This window comes from Opisthocomus hoazin, chromosome 3 (genome assembly GCF_030867145.1).
Source record: "Opisthocomus hoazin isolate bOpiHoa1 chromosome 3, bOpiHoa1.hap1, whole genome shotgun sequence".
Classification (NCBI taxonomy): domain Eukaryota; kingdom Metazoa; phylum Chordata; class Aves; order Opisthocomiformes; family Opisthocomidae; genus Opisthocomus; species Opisthocomus hoazin.
The window spans coordinates 71,249,626-71,276,047 of record NC_134416.1 but is presented as its reverse complement, the minus strand read 5'-3'; the positions used below and the strand labels follow the sequence as shown (position 1 = coordinate 71,276,047).

At 40.9% G+C, this 26,422-nt stretch overlaps 1 protein-coding gene across 1 annotated transcript in view; it reads right to left on the bottom strand.

Annotated features, from left to right (window-relative positions):
* Window positions 1–26,422, bottom strand: part of LOC104335546 (dynein axonemal heavy chain 5) — a 176,738-nt gene that overhangs the window by 16,550 nt on the left and 133,766 nt on the right. Inside the window, exons 70-73 of the mRNA XM_075416652.1 lie at window positions 23,571–23,838; window positions 15,490–15,611; window positions 13,935–14,282; window positions 7,591–7,779 (exon numbers count right to left, since the gene is read on the bottom strand). Of these exons, the coding sequence (XP_075272767.1) occupies window positions 7,591–7,779; window positions 13,935–14,282; window positions 15,490–15,611; window positions 23,571–23,838 (927 nt within the window). The remainder of the gene's footprint in view (window positions 1–7,590; window positions 7,780–13,934; window positions 14,283–15,489; window positions 15,612–23,570; window positions 23,839–26,422) is intronic.

Here is a 26,422-nt window from a genome sequence, read left to right as displayed (position 1 = left end):
CATGCAATTATTTTTGAACACAAAAGGATGTTTTTTAATTGTATCGCATAATTCCTGAGAAAAGAAACTTCTATGTGACAGATGGCCATGCCAGTCCTGTGCCAACTGTAAGATTTAGCACCCTGGCTCATTAGCTTACCAAAAGGAGCTCCTCCATCATTTTAAGCAGGGAAAGTTCCCTTTTTTTGAAGGGATACAGCAGTTCCTTCTGTCCTTGTTAGGCTGCATGGTCTTAGATCTCAAAAAAAAAAAAACCAAACCCATATGCTATACAAAAGCATGTTTGATGGTAACTTCTTCATATTTCCAAATTGCGCTAGGTGAACTTTTTCACCTCTTCTTGCCCTGCTGAGTTGAAATAATGCTGCAAATGGAGCTGGACTTAACAAGCACAATGATATACAAAAGCTGCTATTTCCAATAGCACGTGACTCTCATAATACAAGGTGTTCATGGATGCGTTACTAGAGAGGTTAAGATTGCCAGGAATATACAGCATTCTGTTACACCATTATGTGCACCATTTTGTAGGTAGACACTTTTGGCCTTCTTAAACTTTAAGGATAACAGTTTCGCTCATATTCAACAGAGAACATTTTCAAAATGGAACTAACTGTCTGTTACCTAAGGACATGCCACAGCAACAGCAGAAAAAGCATTCTCTGTCTCACTTTAGCATATGATGCATATACAGTATGCTTCAGACATACACTGTATGTTCCACGTATATCAAAGATCACAGTATGCAAGAGCGCATGAGAGAGGAATTCAGTGGCACCTGCAGAAATCATGGTGCCTACACCTCTCATAGTACCAGAATTCTTGGTTTTTAAGACTTTGAAGTGTTTTTCCCCACTATGACTCAGGTTTCAGAAAGCCAGCGGCTTCTCTCTATACTTGCTGCCGCTCAGCCACATGCATCATCTTTCACACTGAAGCAGCCTGAACCCTAATCTTTGCCATAGTCAATCCTTCCCTCTGTAGGTGATATTCTGCAAGGAGACTCTGAAACTGGAAAGCAGTATCTCATACAGTAAAATAAGATCCTAAATTCACATACCTATATGGCCATTAACTAATCATAAAACAGGTGACCCATAGGATCAGTATGCTAAAATAATTTAAGAGCTTATTTTGAGCTTAGTAACAAAAGATGAAGAAAGAGTTAGAAAGTCTATTCTTTCAAAGAGCAGAATATCACTGGATTTCTACTGCAGCCAAGTAGAATCCACAAGATTTGGTATAACGCATGCTATTTCATCATCAAGGCCAGAAGTACACTGGATTTTGGTTTGTGTTTTTCCAGATATACTGATACATCTCATCGTATACATTATTATGTATACTATACATTATATACACATAGCAAACGTTACTAAAGATCTTATTATTACACTGAATAGCAAGTTTCTGCAAGAGGAATACAATATAGCAGCTGAGTAGTTATAAATGCTGGTATAAATGAGCAAATGCTTTGACAATTTCGAATTCTCAAGTTTCAGCTCCAAGCCCAATAAAATACTCTTTTTCAGCTTTATATGCTATTCTCCTTGGGAGACAGCTATCAGCAAGGTTATTCATCATATTTTAATCACGAGGGCACATGAGTTTGTCAGACAGAATGTCCAAGAAATAGGTGCCAGCCAATTATGCTAATGCTTTGCAGTGTGACAGTTCATTTTACAGACTGAGTTAATGTGTTTCTCCTGTAAAAGAGAAAAAGAACTACTAAAATCAGCTATCACAAGACTAGAGCTGAGACAATAAACTCTTTTTGGATCATTTACACAGTGAAATATTTGACTTTTTTCATACAAAATCCAGGGAAAGCTTCTGCTTTCTGAAAATTTCACAGGGAATGATAATTCTCCCTCTTGCCAAAAAAGCAAATAAAAAAGTTTGAATTTTTATTTTTTCCAGAATACTTAGAAGTCTAGCACAGGTCACTAATAAGAAAGTAATTATACAGAATATAGTGCATGCATTTTATCCTTTAAGTAAAAAATACACTTTTTTTTCTAGTGTACAAAGCATGTGTTGCTTTTGGAGATCATTTAGAGGAAGAATTTCTCCCATTTGAGGAAAAATTGTATGGAAGATGCTATTAAAAGGGGTTATTTTCCAAAATATTGATATTGATTAATCTACAAAGTGAAGATGAAATAAATATTCTAAAATATTACTATACTGATAATCGCATAATTTTAGTGAATTCTCAGAATTTAAACATTCTTCTGAATTGTTTTGATGTACCTATAAAAACACCTGTAATGTTTTGAATAATAAACATTATATTTTGAGTAATGTAATAATGTAGAAATTTGTTAATCCATCCTAGATATGTTCACAGCACTCAACCTGCAGCACCAAGCATAACCATATATGAAAACCGAAAAAATTACTTACTTCCTACCTTCTTGTATACAAATCAATCCTGATCTGCATTGAGATTTACTAGATGTAACACAGTGCCTTTCTTGGAAATCTTGCTGTTAACATTAGTTTTATACAGCAGCTATGAGGTACGTTTGACTCTTTTTGTATAAGAATTCTTATCAAGCAATCACATGACTTACTTCCACTACTGTATTTATTATGACATAAAGAGATGGATCCCGACTGACAGAAAAAAACCTGAAAAAACAAAACTCACTGACCAAAATAGCCTTTCTGAGATGAATATAATAATTCCATAAAGCCCACTTACAACATCGCCTTTTCATTACACAAACAGCTGTCATCTAACATAGAACAAGGTGATTTAAGAAACAAGCAACTAAAATCATAATCTTAATAGCTTTTTCTAAATGATTTTGCAATGCACATCTCCACCGTGTCATATTCCTCTATGTACATTTCTTAGCTGTCCTCAGGTCACCAACTCCTTTGTCACCACATACTTTAGAGAACATTCAGCAGAAAAGCATTTGCCAAAGTCATGTCATTTAATGATCAGTGATCAAGTTACTGTAGGAATAAATGCCTGTCATTTTCAGTAAATGCTATACTTTTCAATTAGACTTGCCTACTTGCTGTACCCTTTGTCAGCAGAAATGGAAGTCCATCATTCTGAGAGAGAGTCTAAATAAGAAACCTGAATAAGAAAGACAAGCTCAAGGCATGTCCAAGTCAAATACCTTTTCAACTGGTGTCAAGGACCACTTCCCTGTTGTATACAAGGAAGCAGGCAGTGAAATATGTATCAAATAGCTGAAGCTCTAGAGCTGGGTGACCACCATATCTTACAGGGTTGGTAAATAAACCAGAGACACCTTACAAAGCATCTATGTTAGTATTTTAGCTCAGATCCCGATTTTTTTTTTTTTTGGTAGCAAAAAAAATGCACTGAAAAGTAGACTCCAGGCACACAAACTGGTTTAGCTTCAAATTAAACTAGCCCAAAAGGTATGCTTCAGGGAGTCTAACGTACTCCAACCACTAACAGGTATTCAGCCTACAGGCCCAGACTAGAGTTAGACCAAACTAAATTCCCCTATAAAACATCTAATGCAGGCCTGGGTTCCTCAGATGAACTCCTATTCCCATGCAATACTTGCTAATGTGTTCATAGACTTAGTGGTGGATAAGATGAAATCAATACTACACAAAATATTTAAGGAAAAAAAAAATTGCCACTTGGGTTAAAAGCCAGCCTCCAATAAAGCACGATATCTCTGGAATGTCTCCATGTCTATTCCCTAGCAAGCTGCTCTTCAAGCTGCAAGGATCACTTTCACTACAAAACTCTGTGTGTGACAGGCTGACATTTATTTTTGCATCCATATTCACTCACGTGGACTGACTGGACCTAATCATTTTACCACTAATCTCTCTGTTACCTGTGAGACTAGACCCAGAAGCAAAAATGGTAACGAAAGCAGAACTCTTACTCTGCCTCTGCCTTTGGAGTGAGAAAAATGAAGACAGTTTTAGGTCAGGAGGAAGGTTTATTTTTCTCCTCCATCACCTGTGTCAAACTGCAGTCTGATAAAGCAGGCTAAGGTGACTTGTTTTGTCTATAATCTTTTGGGTGGACATTGAGTCAGTTATCTGACTGGTGAGAGGAAGCGTTACGAGAACACAACAGCAAAAGAAGCAACATGTATCATGGGGTAAAAATGGTTGCCCTGTTTTGAAAGTTGTTGGTTCCAAAGTCATTGCACAGGCTAATAATTGAGAAATGAAGGCAGTGTGACAGCCTGAATTTTCTCTGGATTCACAATGTATCAAGAGAAAGTACAGACCAGAGTTCTGAATGTCAGTAAATGATTGGTTTTGGTACCATCTATCCCTAACCTAGTCTGTTGGGGTTTTAACTCTGATCAAATTCACTCCACCCTTTCCAAACGGAGACACAATAACTGATCAAAGATAGCAAAGGCACCTGCCACTTTCCGTGAAGCGCATTTGCTTTTAATTACCTTCATTTGTTTCCTGAATTTTTTGTTCCTTTTCTCCATTGATAATAACTATCTAACTGGATTTCCAGACTACCACATCATGGCCTTAGTGGAGTAGAACACTCATCTAAAGCAAACCCAAGTTGCACTGCCAGGACTAATGAATGTTTTTCTTTTTACTGCTCTTATTCATTGAATGAAACAAACCTACATCCTGAGCTCAGAATACATATACAAGAAATACAGGGGGGAACAGTAGATCCAACACGACATCCTCTGACTGTCCCTGTAAGAACGAAGCAGGGGGAGGAGGGAGAGCAAGCCGATCCTATAGGATTAATGTTGGTTTGTTCTGTACAAACACGGATCTTCTTACCTGAATCATTAGAAAACAGACGTCAAGCAAATTGAAGCAAAAGACATTTCCCTGAATCTCAGCAAAGATGTCAGAGAAGTGGTACAGAAGCAAAGAACTATCTAATTGTAAGCATCATTATGAAGATGATTGCTTATAAGAAAATGAAAACGTGCATGGCAGATCATGAGAAAAGATAATAGCTTGTCCTACTACTGGATGCTGAGAGTGAAACAGCATGAAAATAATTGGTGATTATTTTTTTATACAGTCACATGTAAAAGTATGTATTGTACCCAAAACCAGTAGTAAAATAGAGATAAGAGTGCAGGGTAGAATTTCAAAATAAACCCTCCAGATTCTTTGTCCTTAACAACAACTCCTGGCTCCATAACTTGTTGTCTCCATAGCTAAGACACTTGAGGAAGTAACTGAAAAGGGGCAGCCTACTGTGTGTATGTTTTGTGTCGATAACCTGAGTGAATAAACCAAGAAGGAATAAGAGTGAATGAGACTAATATTAAATAGAAAAATTGCCAGATAAAAATAGTATTTATTAAAATAATTTCAACCATTTAAAAGTGAAATAAGCATGTTAGAATTTTACAAGACTAAAAGACACTGCACAAATTTCCCAGGGGTAAAATCTGAGAGCAAGAATACTCTCTGGTTACAATATAAAGTCCAATGGAATGAAGAAATACTCCTTTGGAGGGCTTAGCAAATATATTGAAAAAATTAGCTCAATGCACACATTACAAATATGGCAAAACTATACATGCTACACAGGCATTCAGTATTCTATTGCTATTGCAAATTGAAAAAAAAATTTCTAAGGAGCAGAATAAAGCTAGAGGAAACTAGTTCCATGAAAAAGCTTTACTCTGATAGGAAGGATAAGGGACAAGGACTGAGAACAATCCAAGGTGTAAATTATAGGTGTAGATCCAAAGTGTAAATTAGCAATTAAATTTATCAAATTAGTAATTAAGTGTTATTGTCATAAGAATATAATAATATTTCATTTGCTATTTATATTTATCTACTATTAAACAGTAATGTGAAAACTAGAAAACTGAGTCCATTCCAAATCAAATTTTACAAATAAATTATTTATATACTATATATATATATTTACATACTATCACTGGGAATTACTCAATAAGCAGATGACAAAAAAAGAGAGACATAAGTAGGGATGGATGAAAAAATCACTACATAAAGAAAGCTGTTGTGAAACCTCATAAAAAAAAAGTTGCAGATTGTAAGCAGCTTGACAAGAAGGGAATGAGAAAAGAAGTTCTCAGTTGAACTATGACAGCACAGAAGAGGCTATTTATACAAGACATACTAAATCTGAGATGAATAGTAGAACAGAAGACAGGAAATATTGCCAGGGCCCCAGGATTATTGGTTGTAACATTAAGTGGACGTTCTAAGTTGTCCTGGTTTTGGCTGGGATGGAGTTCATTTTCTTCCCAGTAGCTACTGTATTTTGGATTTAGTATGAGAAGGATGTTGATAACACTGATGGTTTTAGTTGTTGCTAAGAATTCAAGGACTTTCTCCAGTCTCCCATATTCAGCTAACCAGCAGGTGTGCAGGAGCTGGGAGGGAGCACAGCCAGGCAGACAGCCCAGCTGGACAATGAAAATATTCCGTACCATAGATGTCACGCTCAGTTCATGAATGGGGGTTGGCCAGGGGGCAGGACTCTCTCTCTCTTTCTCTATTTCGTGGGCTTGAATCCTCGAATCCTCTTTTGTCCAGGAGTTTGAACTTTTCTGGGTGTTTGGTCTTTTTTATGAGTTTTGCAAAATCCACAAAAACCACAAGTTTGGGGTTCCACGATCGCTGCTCAGGGACTGATTGTGAATCAGTCTTCGGGTGGTGAGAAGATTGTATTGTATATAGTTTGTTTTGCATATTCATTATTATCATTATTAGTATCATTATTAGCATTAGTATTTACTTTGTTGTCTTAATAAATTGTCTTCATCTCAACCCATGAGTTTTACCTTTTGTCCATTTCTCCTCCCTGTCCCACTGGAGAGGGGAAGAAGGGAGGTGAGCGAGCGGCTGCCCAGTGCTGAGTTGCCAGCTGCAGGGTTAAACCACAACAGCTGTCCAGGCAAGTAAATAAAGTATAGCATAACAAGTTGCAATACTGCATACCGGGTGCTCTACAAGCTTGGACTGCAACCAGGGAAAAAAAGTACTATGAGTGCAAAACAGAATTGTAAATAAGAAAGTCATGGAAGTGAGGGGTTTTCCACAGTTACTGTTCATGAAACACATGGCAAGACTCCAGATCCTACTTACAAACTGATGCAAGAGTGCTTTATGCTGGATTTTTCCATTTAATGAGACTGTTAATGAAAAAAGCAAGAGGAAGTTAACAATTATATCTGTTGTGGCTCAATCTCCAAAAAATCTGGGACATGAGGTCAGTGATAAAATGCTTTATTCATAATGGTGATATCATAATAGAAGTAGATAAACTGAAAGCTGTAACCACTGTAAGATCACTGATCCTTCAGAAAGAGGCACCAGTGTCCCTCTCTAAGCTACTAAGGAGGGCAAGAACTTTCTGAAGTCTCTAATGGCTGTTCTGAGTTAAGGTGACTAATTCAGTGGACTATGGCATTTGAAATAAATGTTTCCAATGTAGTAATATTTTAGATAATAAACCAAAACAGAGTTATAAAACACTACGTATAATTTTAAGAGCTTTTTAAAACACGTGCCAGGTAAATTTGAGAAGCACAGTAAAACTCATAAAACATATACTTACATACGTACATAAAACATCTGTATCTATAAAGCAGCATATACCTCATGAGGGTTATAATCTGGAGGTAACTTCTCCAGCATCTCATCAGCAAGATGTTGCACCACTGCTTCTCGGGTTTCCCCTCCTCCAGTGCTGCTGTCTTTGGGCTGGATGCTTACTATTGTACTTAATGTCTCATTAGCCAGGTTAGTCTGGTAAGTTATATCTGCATTAGGGTGAAGTCCAAATACCTTAAAGTAAAAGGGAAAAACAGAAAAAAATTTGCAGTTTTCCTTCTCAAATTATATCAATGAAAGAATCCATAAAAATGGATAAACAAGAATAAATTCTCAGCTCTATAAAACAATAGCTATGAATAGGTCAGCGGAAGTGCACCCATTTAACTGGCCAAGGACCAAGCCCAAATTACACAAAAACATTAACATAGGCTGCATGTACTATAGCATTTTCATTCATATAAGTGGGATTTTTTTAACTGAGCTGATAATCTTCACACAGCAGGCTTTGGATCATGCTGTGGAGTGCTATCAGGGGGTACAAACTGATTCCTTTCCACTGGTTCAGACTAGAGCTTGGTGGAAACATGTTGTATGTGGACACTCACTCCTCACCACTAGCTCTTTGTGTCTACAGATCTATTGCTGTTGTACTATTTTAAGCAGATGCCTCTAATAATCAGACCAGTTACCATTTCTAACACATTTTGTTTTACTCAGTCTTTTTGGCTTATAAGGCATGCAGCACAATGAATAAAACACTGCCCGTATTCGAAGAACATAAAGATTTTATGACTGGTGATATATATTTAGGATATTTTATGGTTTAGCTATTTTTTGGTTTAGGTCTCCCACTTCTTTCTTCCCCTTCTATGAAATTGGATTATTTTATTTAAGATACAGCTAGCATGGAATTATTGCAAAGTTGCCCTTTGTCTGAACGATAATAACTTTTTCAGAAACTTCTGCTGAAATATCAGTAAGTCTATGACTGTCAGATTGACAATTGCAACTCTTCCCCAGGAGGAATTGTATTGTGACTTATTTCACAAGCCCTCATTTAATTATAGCTGTTAACTATCTCTTACAAACTTTGAACCACTGATCCAGTAATGAGGAAGGCTTGCCCTCAAACTGAGCACCAAAGCCAAGCAATATTCCACTTCTCATTTTTCATGTTTTCAGATTTTACATTAGAATTGATATGTTACAAGAAGACACTTCTGGTAACCAATATTTACATACTCTGAGGACAGAATAAAAAGGGCCATATGCGATACTGTTATGTTTGAAAATCTAGAAACTCAGAGACAACGGATATAAGTGGCTGCATCTGTGTCAAAGCCAGCAAAACTGCACTGATTTACACCAGCTGTGGATCTGATCCTTACCACAGCACAAAGAACACAGTACAGACCTAATACCATGTGTGAGTGAAGGTGTGACAATAACTAGCATGGAATTAGGTTCCAAGTAGGATTTAGCATGTTTTACTCATAGCAGTTTACTCAACCTGAATATTTAGAGCTGTAAAAAGTGAAAATATCAATGCACTTCAGTTATCATGGAATGAAATACACAGGTGAAGAGACAATCTTTTCTGCTTTTTGCTCTTGCACAATAAGGGTTGGTTTGTTTTTGCTCTAGCAGATTTTGTGGCCCAAGTTAGAAACATTAAAAATATCTGCTGTTATGAATGTAAATTGTAGTGCTAGTCCAAGGGCTAACTTCATAATTGGTGTAATATTGCCAAAGACAGGGACGTTACATGGGAGACAACGCTGGTCCTATGTTTGCATGCAAGTGATGTATGAAGGAATACAAACAAAGAAACCAGAGTAGTAAAGTAATGGGTGGACTAGTGTCCTGGATGTCCTGTAGATTAATCAAGCAGCCAAATTTCTCATTCTTTTTGATCCAAAATCTCTGGGAATTTTGATTAAAAAGGGGATGTTAGATTCTGTCTTTCAGGTTTTTTTAGCCTGCTAAATCCTCAAAACCAATTGCTAAAGCGCTATACCCCTCTGAAATCAAAGTAATTTTGAAAGGGATTGCCGAGTCAATAGCCCTCTTCAGAAGTCAGTGTTTATTCTGATCAGAGGTTGAAATTTCATCAAAAGAGCAAGGATATGGCAATCAGACTTATTCAGTCTTTCTTTCTCAACCAAAAATGGAAAGGGGAGGAAACAAAGATACACTGTTTTGACTAGCACAATAGCCTTTGTGGAACAAAGACAACCAGGAGCTTAAAAGGTTAAAGGCTTCCATGAGCAATTTTGACAGATTTTGCAATGACAGAAGCCGCAGCTTTCTTCCTAACCAGTGAAAATGTGGAAGAGAAAAAGATGTTTGTATTCCTGCATTTGATCCTATTTACATAAAAGTCAAAAGTAAAACATCTACATCAAGCCATACATACAGATTTTTCACAGGCATCAAAATACTTTAAAAATCCATTGAAGCATTGTGAGGTAGGTTCCTAAGTGCTTAGCAAAGCAGATCCGTGAAAGTAGCACCTGAATCTGATAGAGTCAAGGTTCATACATGGATAGGAACCACTTCATGGGCTCAGATGGATCCCACTGGTGCATCGTCATGGCTGCATTTACCCTGACTTGGAAAAGGTGGATCGTTGCCAGCACAAATACTCCTGCATTCTGCTTTTACTACCTTTAAAGATTCTAAACTTTTAAAGTTTATTTTCTGACCTTGGAATCTTCTTGCCCTCTTAGCCAGCACATTATCAGTAACAGAAAACCATTTTTTTCTGTTCAGTCCTGTCTATTTAATTTTAATAGAACCTACCTTCAATGGCATTTATCAATTTAATAGCAATGAGACAGAAATCCAGAGCATCCACTTCTGTTTCAGTTTAAACTAACTTCATCACATGGGTCTGTACTGGAGGGAGCAGAAAGTTGCGGTCCTCCAATTAATGTGACACTGTAGTATACACACACACACTGCGTCCTGTAAAAGTGGTTGCAACCAGGAGCTACCCTGCATCCTACCCCACCAATTCATGGCAACATCCAGATCTTCCTGTTGTAAAAATGGAATAATCTCCCAATTATAACTTGTAAAATGAGACCATATGGCTTTTATATTTTCATTATCTCTGAGTTCACGTCTGCTCATAGAATCATTAAGGTTGGAAAAGACCTCTAAGATCATCAAGTCCAACCATCAACCAAACACAACCATCCCTACTAAACCATGTCCTGATGTGCCACATCTACACATGTTTGAACACCTCCAGGGATGGTGACTCCACCACTTCCTTGGACAGCCTGTTACAATGTCTGACCTCTCTTTCAGTAAAGAAATTTTTCCTAATATCCAATCTAAACCTCCCTGATGCAACTTGAGGCCATTGCGTCTCATCCTATCTCTAGTGACTTGGGAGAAGACACCAACACCCACTTCACTACAACTTCCTCTCAGGTAGTTGTAGAGAGAGATAAGGTCTCCCCTCAGCCTCCTCTCCTCCAGACTAAACAACGCCAGTTCCCTCTGCTGACTTGCTCTCCAGACCCTTCACCAGCCTCGGCACATCAATCCAGCCTGTCAAGATCCCTCTGCAGAGACTTCCTACACTCCAGCAGATCGACACTCCCACCCAGCTTGGTGTCATCTGCAAACTTACTGAGGGAGCACTCAATTCCCTCATCTAGATCATTGATAAAGATGTTAAACAAGACCAGACCCAAAACTGAGCCCTGGGGAACACCATTTGTGACTGGCCGCCAGCTGGATTTAACTCCATTCACCACCACTCTCTGGGCTCGGCCATCCAGCCAGTTCTTTATCCAGCAAAGTGTACACCCATTCAAACCATGGGCAGCTAGTTTCTCCAGGAGGATGCTGTGGGGAACAGTGTCAAAGGCCTTACTAAAGTCCAGGTAGATAACATCCACAGCCTTTTCCTCATCCACCAGGCAAGTCACTTGGTCATAGCAGGAGATCAGGTTGGTCAAGCAGGACCTGCCTTTCATGAACCCATGCTGCCTGGGCCTGATCCCCTGGTTGTCCTTCACATGCCTGGTGAGCGCACTCAAGATGGACCACTCCATAATCTTCCCCAGCACTGAGGGGACAGGCTGACAGGCCTGTAGTTCCCCTGATCCTCCTTCTGGCCCTTCTTGTAGATGGGCATCACATTGGCAAGCCTCCAGTTGTCTGCTCATCCCCATACAGAATCACAAAATAGTTTAGTCTGGAATAGACCTTTGAGGGTCATCTAATCCAAACCATTTGCTCAAGCAGGATCAGCTAAAGCAGGCTCTCCAGCACAGGGTCCAGTTGCGATTTTAATGTCTACAAAGATCGAGACTTCACAACCTCTCTGGGCAACCTTTTAGAGTGCTTGAGCATCTTCACTGTAAAAAAGTGTTTTCTTCTTGTCAGATGGAATTTCCTGTAATTTACTTTATGCCCATTGTTTCTTGTCCTTTTATTGGGTACCATCAAAAAGACTCTGACTCCATCTTCACACCCTCCCAACAGAGGCCCAACTCTCTCAGCCTTTCCTGATATGACAGATGCTCCAGTCCCTTAATCATCTTCATGGCCCTGCTCTGGACTCAATCCAGTAAACCTGTACCTTTCTTGTACTGGGGACCCCAGAACTAGACACAGTACTTCGAATATGGTCTCAACAGTGCTCAGAAGAGAGGAAGGATCACCTCCCTCAACCTGCTGGGTCACCTCTCTCTTCCTACTGCAGCCTAGGATGCTGTTGGCCTCTTTGCCATGAGGGTGCATCGCTGGTTCATGGTCAGCTAGCTGTCCACCAGGACAACCAATGCAGGAATTGGCATTTCCCTTTGTCGAACTTCATGGGACTCCCCTCTGCCCAGTTCTTTGGCCTGCCTAGATCTCTCTGGATAGCAGCACAACCATCTGGTCTATCAGCCACTCCTTCCGGTTTTGTATCTCCTGTGAACTTGTTGAAGGTGCACTCTGCCCCATCATCCAGGTCACTAACAAGGATGTTAAACCACATTGGCCCCAGTATTGACCCCTGGCATACAGCACTAGTACCTGTCTCCAACTGGATTTTGTGCTTCTCACCACAACCCTCTGGGACTGGTTATTTAGCCAGTTTTCAAATGAGCTCACAGCATACTTATCTAACCCATACTTTGTCAGCTTGTCTATGAAGATGTTACGGGAGGTAGTGTCAAAAGACCTCACTAAAGTTGAGGTAAAAAAAATGCACTGCTCTCCTCTCATCCATCAAGTTGGTCATGTCATTGTAGAAGGCTGACAGCTTGGTTAAGCATGATTTCTCCTTCACAAATGCATGCTGACTACTCTCAATCACCTGTTTGTCCTTCATATGTTTGGAAATGCTTTGCAAGAGGATTTTTCTCCAGCAGGGACTGAGGTGAGACTGACCAGCCTGTAGTTCCCCAGATCTTTCTTCTTCCCTTCTCGAAGACTGGAGTGATATTTGCTATCTTCTCCTGTTGCATTCAGCAATGGACCTACATTTTCCCTAGTCATCTTTTTGATGTTTACGTACTTGTAAAATCCTTGCTTGTTGCCCTTCACATTCCTTGACAGATTCAACTCCACTTTGGCCTTGGCTTTCCTAATCCTACCCCTGCAAGACTGGACAGTAGCTCTACACTCTTGCTGTGTCAACTGCCCCTGCTTGCACCTCTTGTACATTCCTTTTTATGTCTGAATTCAGTTAGGAGCTTCTTGTTCATCCATTTAGGCATCCTGTTGCCCTTGATTTCCTACTTGTTATGATGGATATTTCTTGATCTTGCAGGAGGTGATCCCCGATTATAAACCAGTTCTCCTGCACCTCTCTTCTCTCCAGAGCCACATCCCATGGGATTCTTGCAAGCCTGGAAGAAACCTCTGTAGAAGCTGAAGTCTGCTCTCCTGAAATCCAAAGCTGTGGTCCTGCGTTTTGCCGTTCTCCCTCCTCTTAGGATCCTGAACTCCACCATCAGTCACCGCAGTCAAGGCTGCCTCCACATTTCACATCCCTGACCAGTTCTTCCTCACTTATAAGTACCAGATCCAGCTAAGCACCTTTCCTTGTTGGCTCCTCAGTTACCTGTGCCAGGAAGTTGTAATTAATGCACTCAAGAAATCTCCTAGACTGCTTGAACTCCACTGCATCACCCTTTCAGCAGATAATCAGGGTTGTTAACGTCCTCCACAAGGACCAGGGCCTGTGAATGTGAGACTTCCTCCAATTGTTTGAAGAATACCTCATCTACCTCCTCCTGGTCAGCACATCTACGCAAGATACACACTATAATGGTCTGCCTGCTAATCTTGACTTATACATTCATGGCTCTGGAAAACACACCTCGTTAAATTATTTATCTGACAAAATCTCCCTTTAATACTTTGAAATATTTTACCTCTGGTGTATCAATCACTGGCAATTGCTCTATGTACTGGAGATAGTCTTCAACTGTTTTCCCTTTTGGAATAACATAACCTTTGTAGAAACAAAAATTCTCACTAAACATATGCTCTCCAAACCACACTCTTGCATATGTATTCAGCAGTGCTTTGTCAAGGTCATCAGTTACACGGCCACCATACTGTACTTCTCCAAGCATATAGCGAACGCAGTTCCAGTTCACTCCACGTTTAATGTCCATATCATCCAAATGATTCTGAACAAATTGCACACTGGCTGTGAAGTCTGCCTGATTAAATTCATAAGGAATATTCCAGCCCAATGGACCAAACTTTCGTCTTTCCTGTAAAATAGACAGAGGTAAAGGTAAAAGGTTGATTGATAGCAATTGTGAAGAAAACATTAAGTGCAGAAGAATACATGAAATATGCTAAGATCGCGGTAGTCCAGCTGGGCTTGAATTTCACCAATTTTAAAAAAATAATTCTTCTCTTAACATGTACAAGGCCAAATGTTTGATTAATAATCTAGTAGTTAAATATTTCTTCATTTATCATCATCAGAGAGATATGAACAAAGAACAGGAATATTATCATTTTTACAAAGTCCTCTTTATTAAGTGCAGTGAATCCGTGACTCTAGAACTATAGTTTTTGAATTTCAAAAATGAAGCTACTGTTTTAGGACAGGATGTCCAAACTCACCATCACTGTCTCTGGTCCTCCTACGGACTAGGTATATTAGTACCACTGATGTCTCTGCATGGTGCAGATGCAAGTAGCAAAAGCTGCTTCTGACTGAAGCATTCACAGATGCAGCTGGCAGTACGCAGTTGTTAGGGCAATATGTGGTATTTAAATATTCTTAATTTCCACCAGGAAAAAAGCAATGGGCCAAAGACAAGCATACCACAGGCTTCCATTGGACCACAATGTATCAATACATGGATGCCACAGAGTTAAATTAACTAGGCACCAAATATAAACTAAGGATACTGCAATATCTATCAATAGAATGATGAAAAGTTGTGGTTAATCCATAAAGCACTTTCTTTAATAGAACTCCTGAAAGGCAAGACTTAAAATCATCCTCCACCTTCATTTCCTCCTACAGGTTTCAATGCAGGAAGGATTTATATTCACCCTCTTAGCCCTTCTCATTGTGAAAGCAGCAGTTTTAAGACTATGGTTTTCAGACCCAAGCTGTAAATTTCTTTAATGTGCTTTTATGATTTAAAATATTAGTAAAAAAAAGTTAGCTGAAAGACAGATCACACAGCCATGCTCAAAGACTGTAATGGAAGAGTACCCTAATTGATCATTGGTTGACTGTCCTTTTTTACTTTGAAATACCATCCCTGTTGGAGGTACAAGATCAACATGAGCAGGTCTAAGACAGCTGCAGTAATAGAGGCATGTTGTTTTCTATTTTATTTGTATTAATTTTCCAGCATGGGATTTCCATTTAAATATGTTGTTCATTTAATAACACAGTGCATTAATAAATGAAACATGGTTTTGCGACACAAGAGAAGAAACACATTTTTAAACCTGAACAGTCGTGTGAAGAAATGCTACAGCATATAGCAATGGTTTCCACTGTGGCATGTTGCTCACTTCTAGGTGATCCTGAGTAACAGCTGAGTATGTTCGTTTTAAGCCAGCTTTCACACCTAGAAAATAAGTACAAAAATGTAATATATGAGCAAAAACATGTATGGAACCCATAACTCCATTTTCCGTTAAGCAGAATTCTCTTTTCCATTTTACAGTATAATCTTATTTATAGCTTCAAATAATCTCTTTGAATCAATTATCTGTTCAGCTGGTCACAGCAGGCAAACTTCAGTTACATTTTGTTTCAGGTAGGTGACATACTAAATTAAGGTCAAGAGTCTGGAAGGAATTACACTTAAGTAATCATATTCTGAATGTTACCAATAACAACTACAATAGAAACATAACTATTCAGCAACTATATGGCAATCAAAAAGACACCTACCATCATATAAATATAGCACTGAATATCCAAGAGTTTGTGTTTCAATATTTACATATAAAATGAGACTTTAGTTCTACCAAAGATGATTTTGTTTATATTTCATTCCTATAATAGTCTCAAATTCTGTATGCAGCTTCTCAAAATGGCATACAGGTACCAAGCTGATGAGATGAGAACCTAAATTCATAGCAGAAATACTAATATTTGTGGAGGTTTGCTTGACCACTGACATTTCAGATCCCAGGAACAGCTTTAGGCAGATGACAGAGCTTTAAGCTAGACTTGAAGGGGGAGGGGGATAATGTCAGGCTTGCCAGTGACAAGCTATGGGACGACACACCAAGGTTAGAGGGGACAGGGTACTAGCGAGAGCCCTCAGCCTGTTGCTCCAAGATGTGCTGGCTACAGTGCAGCACACTTGAAGTTTTATGGAGATGAGTCAAGGACTCCTGAGGTAATAGGGTGTTGCAGTTTAGCCCCAGCTGGTAACAAAGAACCACGCGGTCGCTCTATCACTCCTCCTCCCCGGTGGGATGGTGAGGAGAATCGGAAGAAAAAGGCAGAACTCATGGGCTGGGATAAAGACAGTGTAACAGAACAGCAAAGGGAGAAGAAAATAACTACAATAATACTAATAAAAATAATATACAGAGTGCAATTTTCTCACTGCTCAATGCTCAGCTCACTCCCAAGTAGCAAAAAACCCTCCTCTGACCAGCTCCCCCACTTAAATATGGAGCATGACATCACATGGTATCAAACAGCCCTTTTCATTGGCTCGTTTGGGTCAACCCACCCAACTACTTGTGAAAATTAACCCTATCCCAGCCAAACCCAGGACATCTGGCCAATAGAGAAACACCAGCAAAATACCTCACAGGAATCAAGGGGTGTTCCTCTAAGAAGGTAATGAGGCCAACAGCCCAGCTGAAGTGCCTCTACACCAATGCACGCAGCACGGGCAACAAACAGGAAGAGCTGGCAGCCACCATGCTGCTAGAAAGCTACGACTTAGTTGCCCTTACTAAAACGTGGTGGGACAAATCCCATGACTGGAGTGCGGCTATCAGTGTTCAGAAGGGACAGGCAAGGAAGGAGGGGTAGACACATTGCCCTCTACATCAAGAAATGGATAGAGTGTGAAGAGCTGTCTGAAGAATAGCCATGAGCAGGTTGAAAACTTATGAGTAAGAATCAGAGACCAACAAAGTGAACCTTGTGGTTGGTGTCTACTACAGGCCGCCTGATCAAAGGGAGCTTATTAACACAGCCTTCTTCCTCCAGCTACAGGAAGCATCGCACTTGCAGACTCTTACCCTGCTGGGAGACTTCTACCACCCCGATATCTGCTGGAAAAGTAGCATGGCGAGCTGTAGGCAACCCAGGAGACTCCTGGAGTGTACTGAGGATAACTTCCTAAGCCAGGTAATAGACACCCCTACCAGAGGGGATGTGATACTGGACCTGCTGGTCATCAATGCAAGTGAGCTAACCAGTGACACCATGATTGGAGGCAGCCTGGGCTGCAGTGATCATGCACTGGTGGAGTTTGCAGTTCTGAGGAATAAGGGTCATGTGAAGAGCAAAGTCAGGACCCTGAATTTTACGAAAGCAAGTGTCCAGCTCTTCAAGGAGTTAGTCAATAGGACCCCCTGGGAAACTGCCCTCGGAGACAAGGAGTAGTACAGAGCTGGCAGATCTTTAAGGATGCTTTCCATAGAATGTAAGAGCGCTCAGTCCCCAGGTGTAAGAAATCAGGAAAGGAAGAAAAGCGACCAGCATGGCTGAGTCAAGACCTGCTGGTCAAACTAAAGGGCAAGAGGGAACTGCAATGACAGTGGAAGCAGGGACAGGTATCCTGGGAAGCATATAGGGATGCTGCCCGGTTTTGTAGGGATGGTGCCAGGAAGGCCAAGGCACAGCTGGAGATGAACTTGGCAAGGGATGCTAAGAATAATCAGAAGGGCTTCTACAGGGACGTCAAATATAAAATGGAGGTCAAAGAAAGCATAAGCCCCCTGAGGAGTAAGACTGGCAAATTGGTAACAACGGACAAGGAGAAGGCTGAGGTAATCAACAACATTTTTGCCTCAGTCTTCACTGTCAGCCTCTCTTGCCACACCTCTTGAGTGGATGGACTGCAAGACTGGCCCTGGGGGAGCAAAGTCTCTCCCACTGTAAGAGAAGATCAGGTTCGTGACCACCTGAGGAACGTGAACATACATAAGTCTGTGAGACCTGATGAGATACATGTTCCTGAGGGAACTGACTGATGCCATTGCCAAGACACTCTCCATGATATTTGAAAAGTCATGGCAGTCAGGTGAAGTCCCTGGTGACTGGAAGAAGGGAAACATTGTGCCCATTCTTAAAAGGAGTAGAAAAGAGGACGCTGGGAACTACTGACCTGTCAGCCTCACCTCTGTGCCTGGGAAGATCATGGAACAGACCCTCCTAGAAGCTATGCTAAGGCACAAGAAGGACAGGGAGGTGATTTGAGACAGCCAGCATGGCTTCATCAAGGGCAAGTCCTGCCTGACTAACGTAGTGGCTTTCTATGATGGAATGACCAGATCAGTGGACAAAGGAAGAGCTACAGGTATCGTCTACTTGTACTTTTGTAAGGCCTTTGACACAGTCCCCCACGACATCCTTCTCTCTAAATTGGAGAAATATGGATTTAATGCGTGGACTGTTCAATGGCTAAGGAGTTGGTTGGAAGGCCATATCCAGAGGGTAGTGGTCAATGGCTCGATGTCCAAATGGATGCTGGTGACGAGTGGTGTCCCTCAGGGGTCCGTACTGGGACCGGTGCTGTTTAACATTTTCATCAATGACCTAGTGACACTGAGTGCACCCTCAGCAAGTCTGCAGATGACAACAAGCTGAGTGGTTCCGTCAACACCCCTAAGAGATGGGATGCCACCCAGAGGGACCTAGACAAGCTGGAGAAGTGGGCCCATGTGAACTTCATGAGGTTCAACAAGGCCAAGTGCAGCGTCCTGCATCTCGATCGGGGCAAACCCTGCTATCAATAAAGACTGGGGGATGAAGGGATTGAGAGCAGCCCTGCTGAGAAGGACTTGGGGGTACTGGTGGATGAAAAGCTGGACATGAGCCAACAATGTGCGCTCGCAGCCCAGAAGGCCAACCGTAGTCTGGGCTGCATCAAAAGAACTGTGGCCAGCAGGTCGAGGGAGGTGATTCTGACCCTCTACTCTGCTCTGGTGAGACCCCACCTGGAGTCCTGCATCCAGCTCTGGAGCCGTCAGCTCAGGACAGACATGGACCTGTTGGAACACGTCCAGAGGAGGGCCACAATCTCTTCAGAGGGTTGGAGCACCTCTCCTATGAGGAAAGGCAGAGAGAGTCAGGGCTGTTCAGCGTGGAGAAGAAAAGGCTCTGGGGAGAACTTATTGCAGCCTTCCAGTACTTAAAGGGGGCTTTAAGAAAGATGGGGAGAAAGACTTTAGCACAGCATGTTGTGATAGGACAAGGGGTAATGGTTTTAAACTAAAAAAGGTAGATTCAGACTAGATATGAGGAAGAAACATTTTACAGTGAGGGTGGTGAAACATGGGAACAGGTTGCCCAGAGAAGTGGCAGATGCCCCATCCCTGGAAACGTTCAAGGTCGGTTGAATGGGGCTCTGAGCAACATGATCTAGTTCAAGATATCCCTGCTCATTGCAGGGTGGTTGGACCAGATGATCTTTAAAGGTCCCTTCCAACCCAAATTATTCTGTTCTACTCTAAGTAAAGCTGAAGCCGGAACCAAGTTGCACCACAGTAACCAGATGACCTAACGTCTTTCCTAGGACAGCTTTGTGAACATGCGATTATAGGTAGGTACATTCACTTTGCTGCATCCACCCTAGTTTAGAGTAATGTAGGTGATGTGTACATCGATACTGATATAATCTCAGCTTCCGGAATACGTAAACCCCACTACTCCCATATGCTTTCAGGCAGCACTACTGAAGCATGATCTGCCTTTGGCAGAAAACATCGAGCATGAGTTACCGAGACCAAGTCCCTGTTATGATGTCTTCCAATTAATCAGCTTAAGACAAGTTTAAAAAGACAGATTTCAAGTGCTGTGAATAGATTGTCCAAGTCATCATACTTTCTATGACACAATAGAAGACACACCCTCCTGCTTCTTTCCTACTTCACAAAAATCCTGTAAAATAATACTCAAACAAACAGCTTTTCAAAATAGTATAAGGGTATCAGAAGAGAATTCCAAAATCAAGACAAAGTAATCATCAAAAGTGCCTTACCACATTGTGCTACCAATGTGGCAGGACAGTATCAGAAAACTAAAACTGTTTATATTTCATCCTGACTTAAATTGTTACACCAGTCATATTTCTATTACTAAATGCAAGTTGTAAATCATCTATAACATGACTTATAAAATACCCTCTTGGAGCTATAAGGTGTTATCATTTGAATGATAAGGAGAGGTCACGGTACAACAAAAAGATGCTGAGAACTGAGAAATGAATTAAAAACGGGGGAGGAGAAGAGAAAGAAGTAAGAAATTTTTAATAGCAGACTGACATTGCTCTTAAGAGTGGTGTATATACACTGAAACAGGATGTCTTTCACAAGATCAGACATATTTTAGACATTTTACTAATGTTCAAAGGAAGATGAATACTGAAATAAGAGGTTTAAATGACTGAGGCATTAAATACGACCTTGGATAAAGATTCTCAGCTCCTACTGACTTCAGTAACTGAAATCAGTGGCAAGTTAATGCATTATACAGTTGATTAAAGATGTGGGAGTTAAAAGACAAAATAAGTGTCAGGCTTGAGGATTTCTTTCTGCCGTAGTCCAAAACACAAAGTAACCTTTCCTCATTATATGTAATGAGTAGATATAAGTCTGAGTAGTAAGTTGCTTCTATGAACATATAAAGGACGTCTGCAGGTAGCAGCACAGTTTGGGTAAGACAGAGACACTAAACAGCAGGAGAGCAACAAGCTAGAGACTACTTAGAAAAGCTGTGTGTTTTCACATCACTCAGAATAACACCAAACAGCTGAGGCTGGAAAGGACCTCTGGAGGTCACCTTGCACAATACCCCTTCACAAAGCCAGGCCAACTAGAGCCGGATGCTCAGCGCCTTGTCCACGTGGGTTTTGAGGATGGAGTCTACAAACTCACTGAAGAAGCTGTTCTGGTACTTTACCACCTTCACAGTGGGTTAAGTTTTTTCTGATGCTGAAGTGGAAATTCCTGGATTTCCATTTGTGTCAATCACCTCTCTTTCTGTCACTTGGCACCACTGAGAAAAGTCTTGTTGTCTACTTTACTCACTCCCATGACGTATTTATATGCATTGATAAGATACCCCTGCTCTCCTCAAGGTTAAACAATTACAGCTCTCTCACCCTCTCCTCGTATGTCACGTTCTCCAATCCCTTCAGCATCTTTGTGGCCTCTCACTGAACTCATGCTGCCTATGCCTTTCTTGCACTGGGGAGGCCAGACCTGGAAACACCACTTCAAATGTGCTTTCCCTATGGCTGAGCAGAGAAGAATCACCCCCTCCACCTTCTGGAAATGATCTTCCTAATGTAGGTGAGGGTGTTGCAGGCAATCTTTGCTCCACAGGTGTATTGCTTGCCCATGTTCCACTTGATTTCCATCAGGATCCCCAGGTCCTTTTCAGCAAAGGTGCTTTACACCTGGTCAGCCCTAACATATATGGGTGCATGAGGTTCTTTCTCCCCAGGGAGAGTTCTTGGCATTTCCTTGTGCTGAAATTTAGCAGATTCCTGTCAGACCATTTCTCCAGCCTGTGAAACTTCCACTGAACAACAACACAACCTTCTGGTGTATCAACCCCTTCCTCCCACTATATATCAACTATAAAAATGCTGAGGGTGTCCCATCATCCAGGTCATTAGTGAAAATTTTAACCTCTGCTGGCCCCAATATTGACCCATGGGGTACGTCACTGGTGACTGCTCTCCAGCTGGATGAGTCCAGACAGATCTAGAGAGAGATGAAGACTTGGGCAACAAAACCTGCATGAAGTTCAACAAGGAGTCCAAAGTTCTGCACCTGCAGCACAATAACCTCATGCATTTGTACAAGCTGAGATCTGCTAGCTGTGATCTACTGGTAAGCACTTCAGGATTATTGCAGATGTCATGTTGCCTATAAGCCAAAACTGCTCTCTTCTTGCAAGTAAGGCAATCTAGATAGTGTGCTACCTCAGAAGAAGCACAGCCAGAAGATTGAAGGAAGCTCTTACCGCTTTCCACTTAGCACTAATCAGAATTCCCCTCAGATATATTGTCCACATTTGGCACACAAGGGAGGCATGGAGAAACTGGATGGGGCAATAATTGTGGTCAGATACTGAGAGTGCATGACCTGCAAAGATAGGACAAGAAGACTGAGTTTGTTTAGGCTGTTGAAGAGGAGGCTGTGGTATGCAAAATCCAGCTTAAATTGTGAATGCTGAAAGGCAGCAGATAATTGCATGCATATATGAGGGATGGTGGCTGTCCAAAACTGAAATTTTGAATTCTCAGGGACAAGCCTGCTACTTCCTTGCTGAGAATGGTACAGGCTGCAAAAAGTGAAACCAACTGAATCCTGCAATAAATACAGAAACATTAGTCAGAACTGCCAGTTAGGATGCTGATCACACGTTGTACTTCTGCACATAGACCACTTAGGTTAGGAAAACCAGGGGCTTAGAGGCCCAGAAAGCACAAGATGAACATCCTAGCTTGAGCAAACATCCTGGCAGTGGGGAAAGATCCTGGAGGTAGGGGAGATGCATGGAAGCAAATGCCAGGGGATGCCCAAGGACCTAGGCCAGTAATGTCCATGAGTGGTAGCTGCAAGTAGCTGCACAGCATGAAACCAACACGACTTTTTGCCCAGACTTCCTGGACCAGCAGCAGTCTCTCCAATGGGAAGGTAAGTCAAGATGAAATGAATGCAACACAGAAGGTGGGGAGTATGAGAGACTGTGTAAAATAAGCAAGTAGCATAAAAGCCCTAATCTCATCACTTCTTCAGTAAACTCCAGTATTTAGATCCACTATGGGTTGTTATTAACTGTCTTGCCTGTGACAGAGGCTTAGCGGCAGCTTACAAATACTTGAAGGACAATTACAAAATATCCTGGGGTCAGTCTCCTGTCAGCAGGGCCAGATGACATAACACGAAGCAACAGCCACAGCTACATACTGCAGCTTGGGAGGCTGAGATCGGGTGTTCAGCAGAGTCCTTCCTTTTCCTTACCCAGCAGAGTAAAGGATCGGTCCCCCTTTGCATCCTTGGTTGGGGTCAACAGGACAGAAAGAAAAGAGTGCTGGAGTGTACTGAGCTTAAGAAAGGACCACTGACCTAGCATTCTCCACAGGTTCTACACAAACAAAATCACTATCAATTTCTGTTACAAAACCAAACAATATCCATCTTCTCCCCAAAAGAGTCACACCTCACACATTGCAAGACTGACTTACATAGTGCTGTATTTAGCTAATGAAACGACAGAGAATAAAAACTAAAACACTGCAACAGAACATGGCAGGGGGGGAGGGGGGTGTTAGAAAAAGCAGGCCCCAAAACTCAAACCAAACATGGTTTCCTACCTTGAGGGGGCTCATTAGTAAATTTGATAGAGGACTGCAAAAGATTAATAGGAAACTCTGGGTGAGCCTCTGTAGTGATCCAGGTCCTGAAACCTTCACTCACAGATTCTGTTGTTGCGATGGTGTCCATTAATTCACTAAGAAATCCCAAGCCAAGGTGGCAGTTCTGTAGAAGAAGCCATCCTCCATCTTGCATGCACTGATTTAACAGGCGCCTTGCATGGACTTCCTGACCCTGACCCATTGAAATGGCATGACAGGGAATGTTCTGGAAGGAAAAAAGAAAGTTTCTTTATATATACTTCTTTAGAATGATTATACACATGATGTATTGCTTCTATAGGTCCATGTGTAGTAACATTGTGCCACAAAGAAAACCACTAATATCAATGCAGACTGATTATATTAAAACAGAGTAAACAAAAAAGCAAAACCCTCCAGGTTGCTCATATCTTGCATCTTCTGAAAGAAAACTACACCCACCCAACATAATTTTTTTTGCAAGTCTGACAAAGTCAATTGGATAAGACTACTGAAACATCTTCCCTTCCTTTTCTTCACTTTCGCAAATAAAGCAGGACATACACGCAGCAACATAGCTGCCTATTCTTTCCTATGATGTGGACTATCTGGAGATGGACAGATATTAAGGCTTCACATCATAATTAATGCATCAAGTAAAGCCAACAATTTTGGTGTCTTTTTGCTGTTTGAACATATTTATTTTATCTATAGAGAACTGTCAAGGAAGCAGGCAGGACAGGAAAGACTGGTTCACATTAAGTCACTCCTTAGCAAACGTACTGTATTGTTAATTGGTAGCTGTGGATGCTCATTCAGAGGACTCTAGTTTTGTGATCTGCTAGCTCTAGCTAGTTTTCTAGCTGTTAGTTTTCTGGATTCAGAAGAGACAAAGCTCATAAATGCAAATACAAGAATTCTGGAAATTTATGAAGTCTTTCCTCCAGAGGCCAAGGGAGAAGCCAGTTGTTCAGAAAAACATAAGATGATACAAGCTCTCACAAGGAGATCTGAAAAAGACGAGCTGGCTGGGTTGTGATCAGGACCATACAAGTCTGTCAATAATGTACAGGCAGAGCCCCTCTTACTTATTTTTCTTACTACCCTCGTTCTTTTTAAGTAGTCCCCTGGCTTAGGCTGGCTGCCTGACTCCTAGCAGGGAAACACAGAACTGTCAAACCCACTTCAGCGTATTATTCTCTATACATGTTGAGAAAAAGACTTAGTTTCATGGACAGCTTCACGTTCAAGACCTACAGCTGAGTATCCCTCACGCTATGAGCAATGAGTTGCACAAAGACTTATCAGTCTGGGCCTGTCTTCAGCTGACTGAGATATACAAAGGTTAATCTTAAGTTTTCCTGCTACTGGGACTCGCTTACTGTGAAACAAGAAAGAAGGAAGTCATCCAGTCCTAAACAGCGTGGATGAGGCTGCCCTACTTTTGCAGGAGAAAAAGGTTAAGCATATGGACACAAGCTGTGCTGGGTCATTTGGCCTCAGGGTCAGAGAACAGGCCCTGACCTGATTTTACTGAACAGTATAAATACAGCTGCTGTATATGATCGTCCACATCCTGGCAAGATCTTTAAGGAGAAGAAAATGCCAAAGATAAGAAAGCAGCTAAATCCTGCTCTCAGGTCAGTAAAACCTGAAATTTCAGGTAAAAGAAGCAAAGCTAAATAGCCTGTGAAGTTGGCTGTGTGTTGGAGGAGCAAAAACTTTACATTTTCTAAGATGTATCTCAGTACAGCTAGCATTCCCATAAGTCAAAGACTGTGACTACCCCTGCAGAGTGCATAAATATTCAGCTGGTGCATTATTCCCTAACAAAACATCTGCTCACAATTTACTCTTCTCAGCAATGCTACCTGCCAAATGTACAATCATTAAAGGTCATAGAAACATCAAGACATGGAAAAAATCTTTTTCACTATGGATTGTCCTCATTTTACTCCTTCCGAAAGAACCCTATCAAAACATCTGCGTATAGAATTCTTCTCTCAATAGTGAGTCATACCAGTATATCTGTGTCACCTTAATACATCGCTATCCAGATGAAAATACTATCATTTTACCCTCTACAGTGGCCCTGACAGTTCTGTTGAAGGTTCTGTGGATAATTCCCTGAAAGAAGAAACTCTCTCTACAATAATAAAAATACCCAGTTTAAATGAAATCAAAGTGCTAAGTGTAATGAACTTCATTTTAATTCAGAAAGTTAAATTTTCATTCCGTCTTCAAGTGCAAGCAAAGGGGGCAGAAAATCAACTAGTTTTAAAGCAGAACTTGCTTGGTTTATAAACAAGGCTATATAGCTCACTAGTCAGAGATACTGTTTCCATTTCTTTGGGAGAAGGCCACCTGAACAGCTAAATTTTAGACTGAAAAATTCATTCTGGTCACAAATTCAAACATTTCCAACTGCAGATAATTGATTTATATTGTTAATATCATACTTAGAGGTACCATCAGTAGTGACAATCCATTGTAAGACTACAAATAATGCCTGTAGAAGAGAAATCACAGAAAATAGGCCCAGTACATCTTTTGGAAATTTTCTATCATTAAAAAGGAATAAATAAATAAATAAATAAATAGGATACTTTAGAGGTATAGAATCACATATATACCAAGATCAGACCCTTGGCACCGCTAACCTCTGTTAAGTCAAAGGTTTATTCTGGAAAAAAGCAGAGAAAGCCCAGAGAAAGACAGGAACTAAATACAATTTTTGACAAGCTAGCAAAATAAACACAAAGCCCTCTTGCAAATGTTTTGGAAAACTGTAAATGATTTCTAGATACATTTTTCAAAAGCTAGAGAACTAC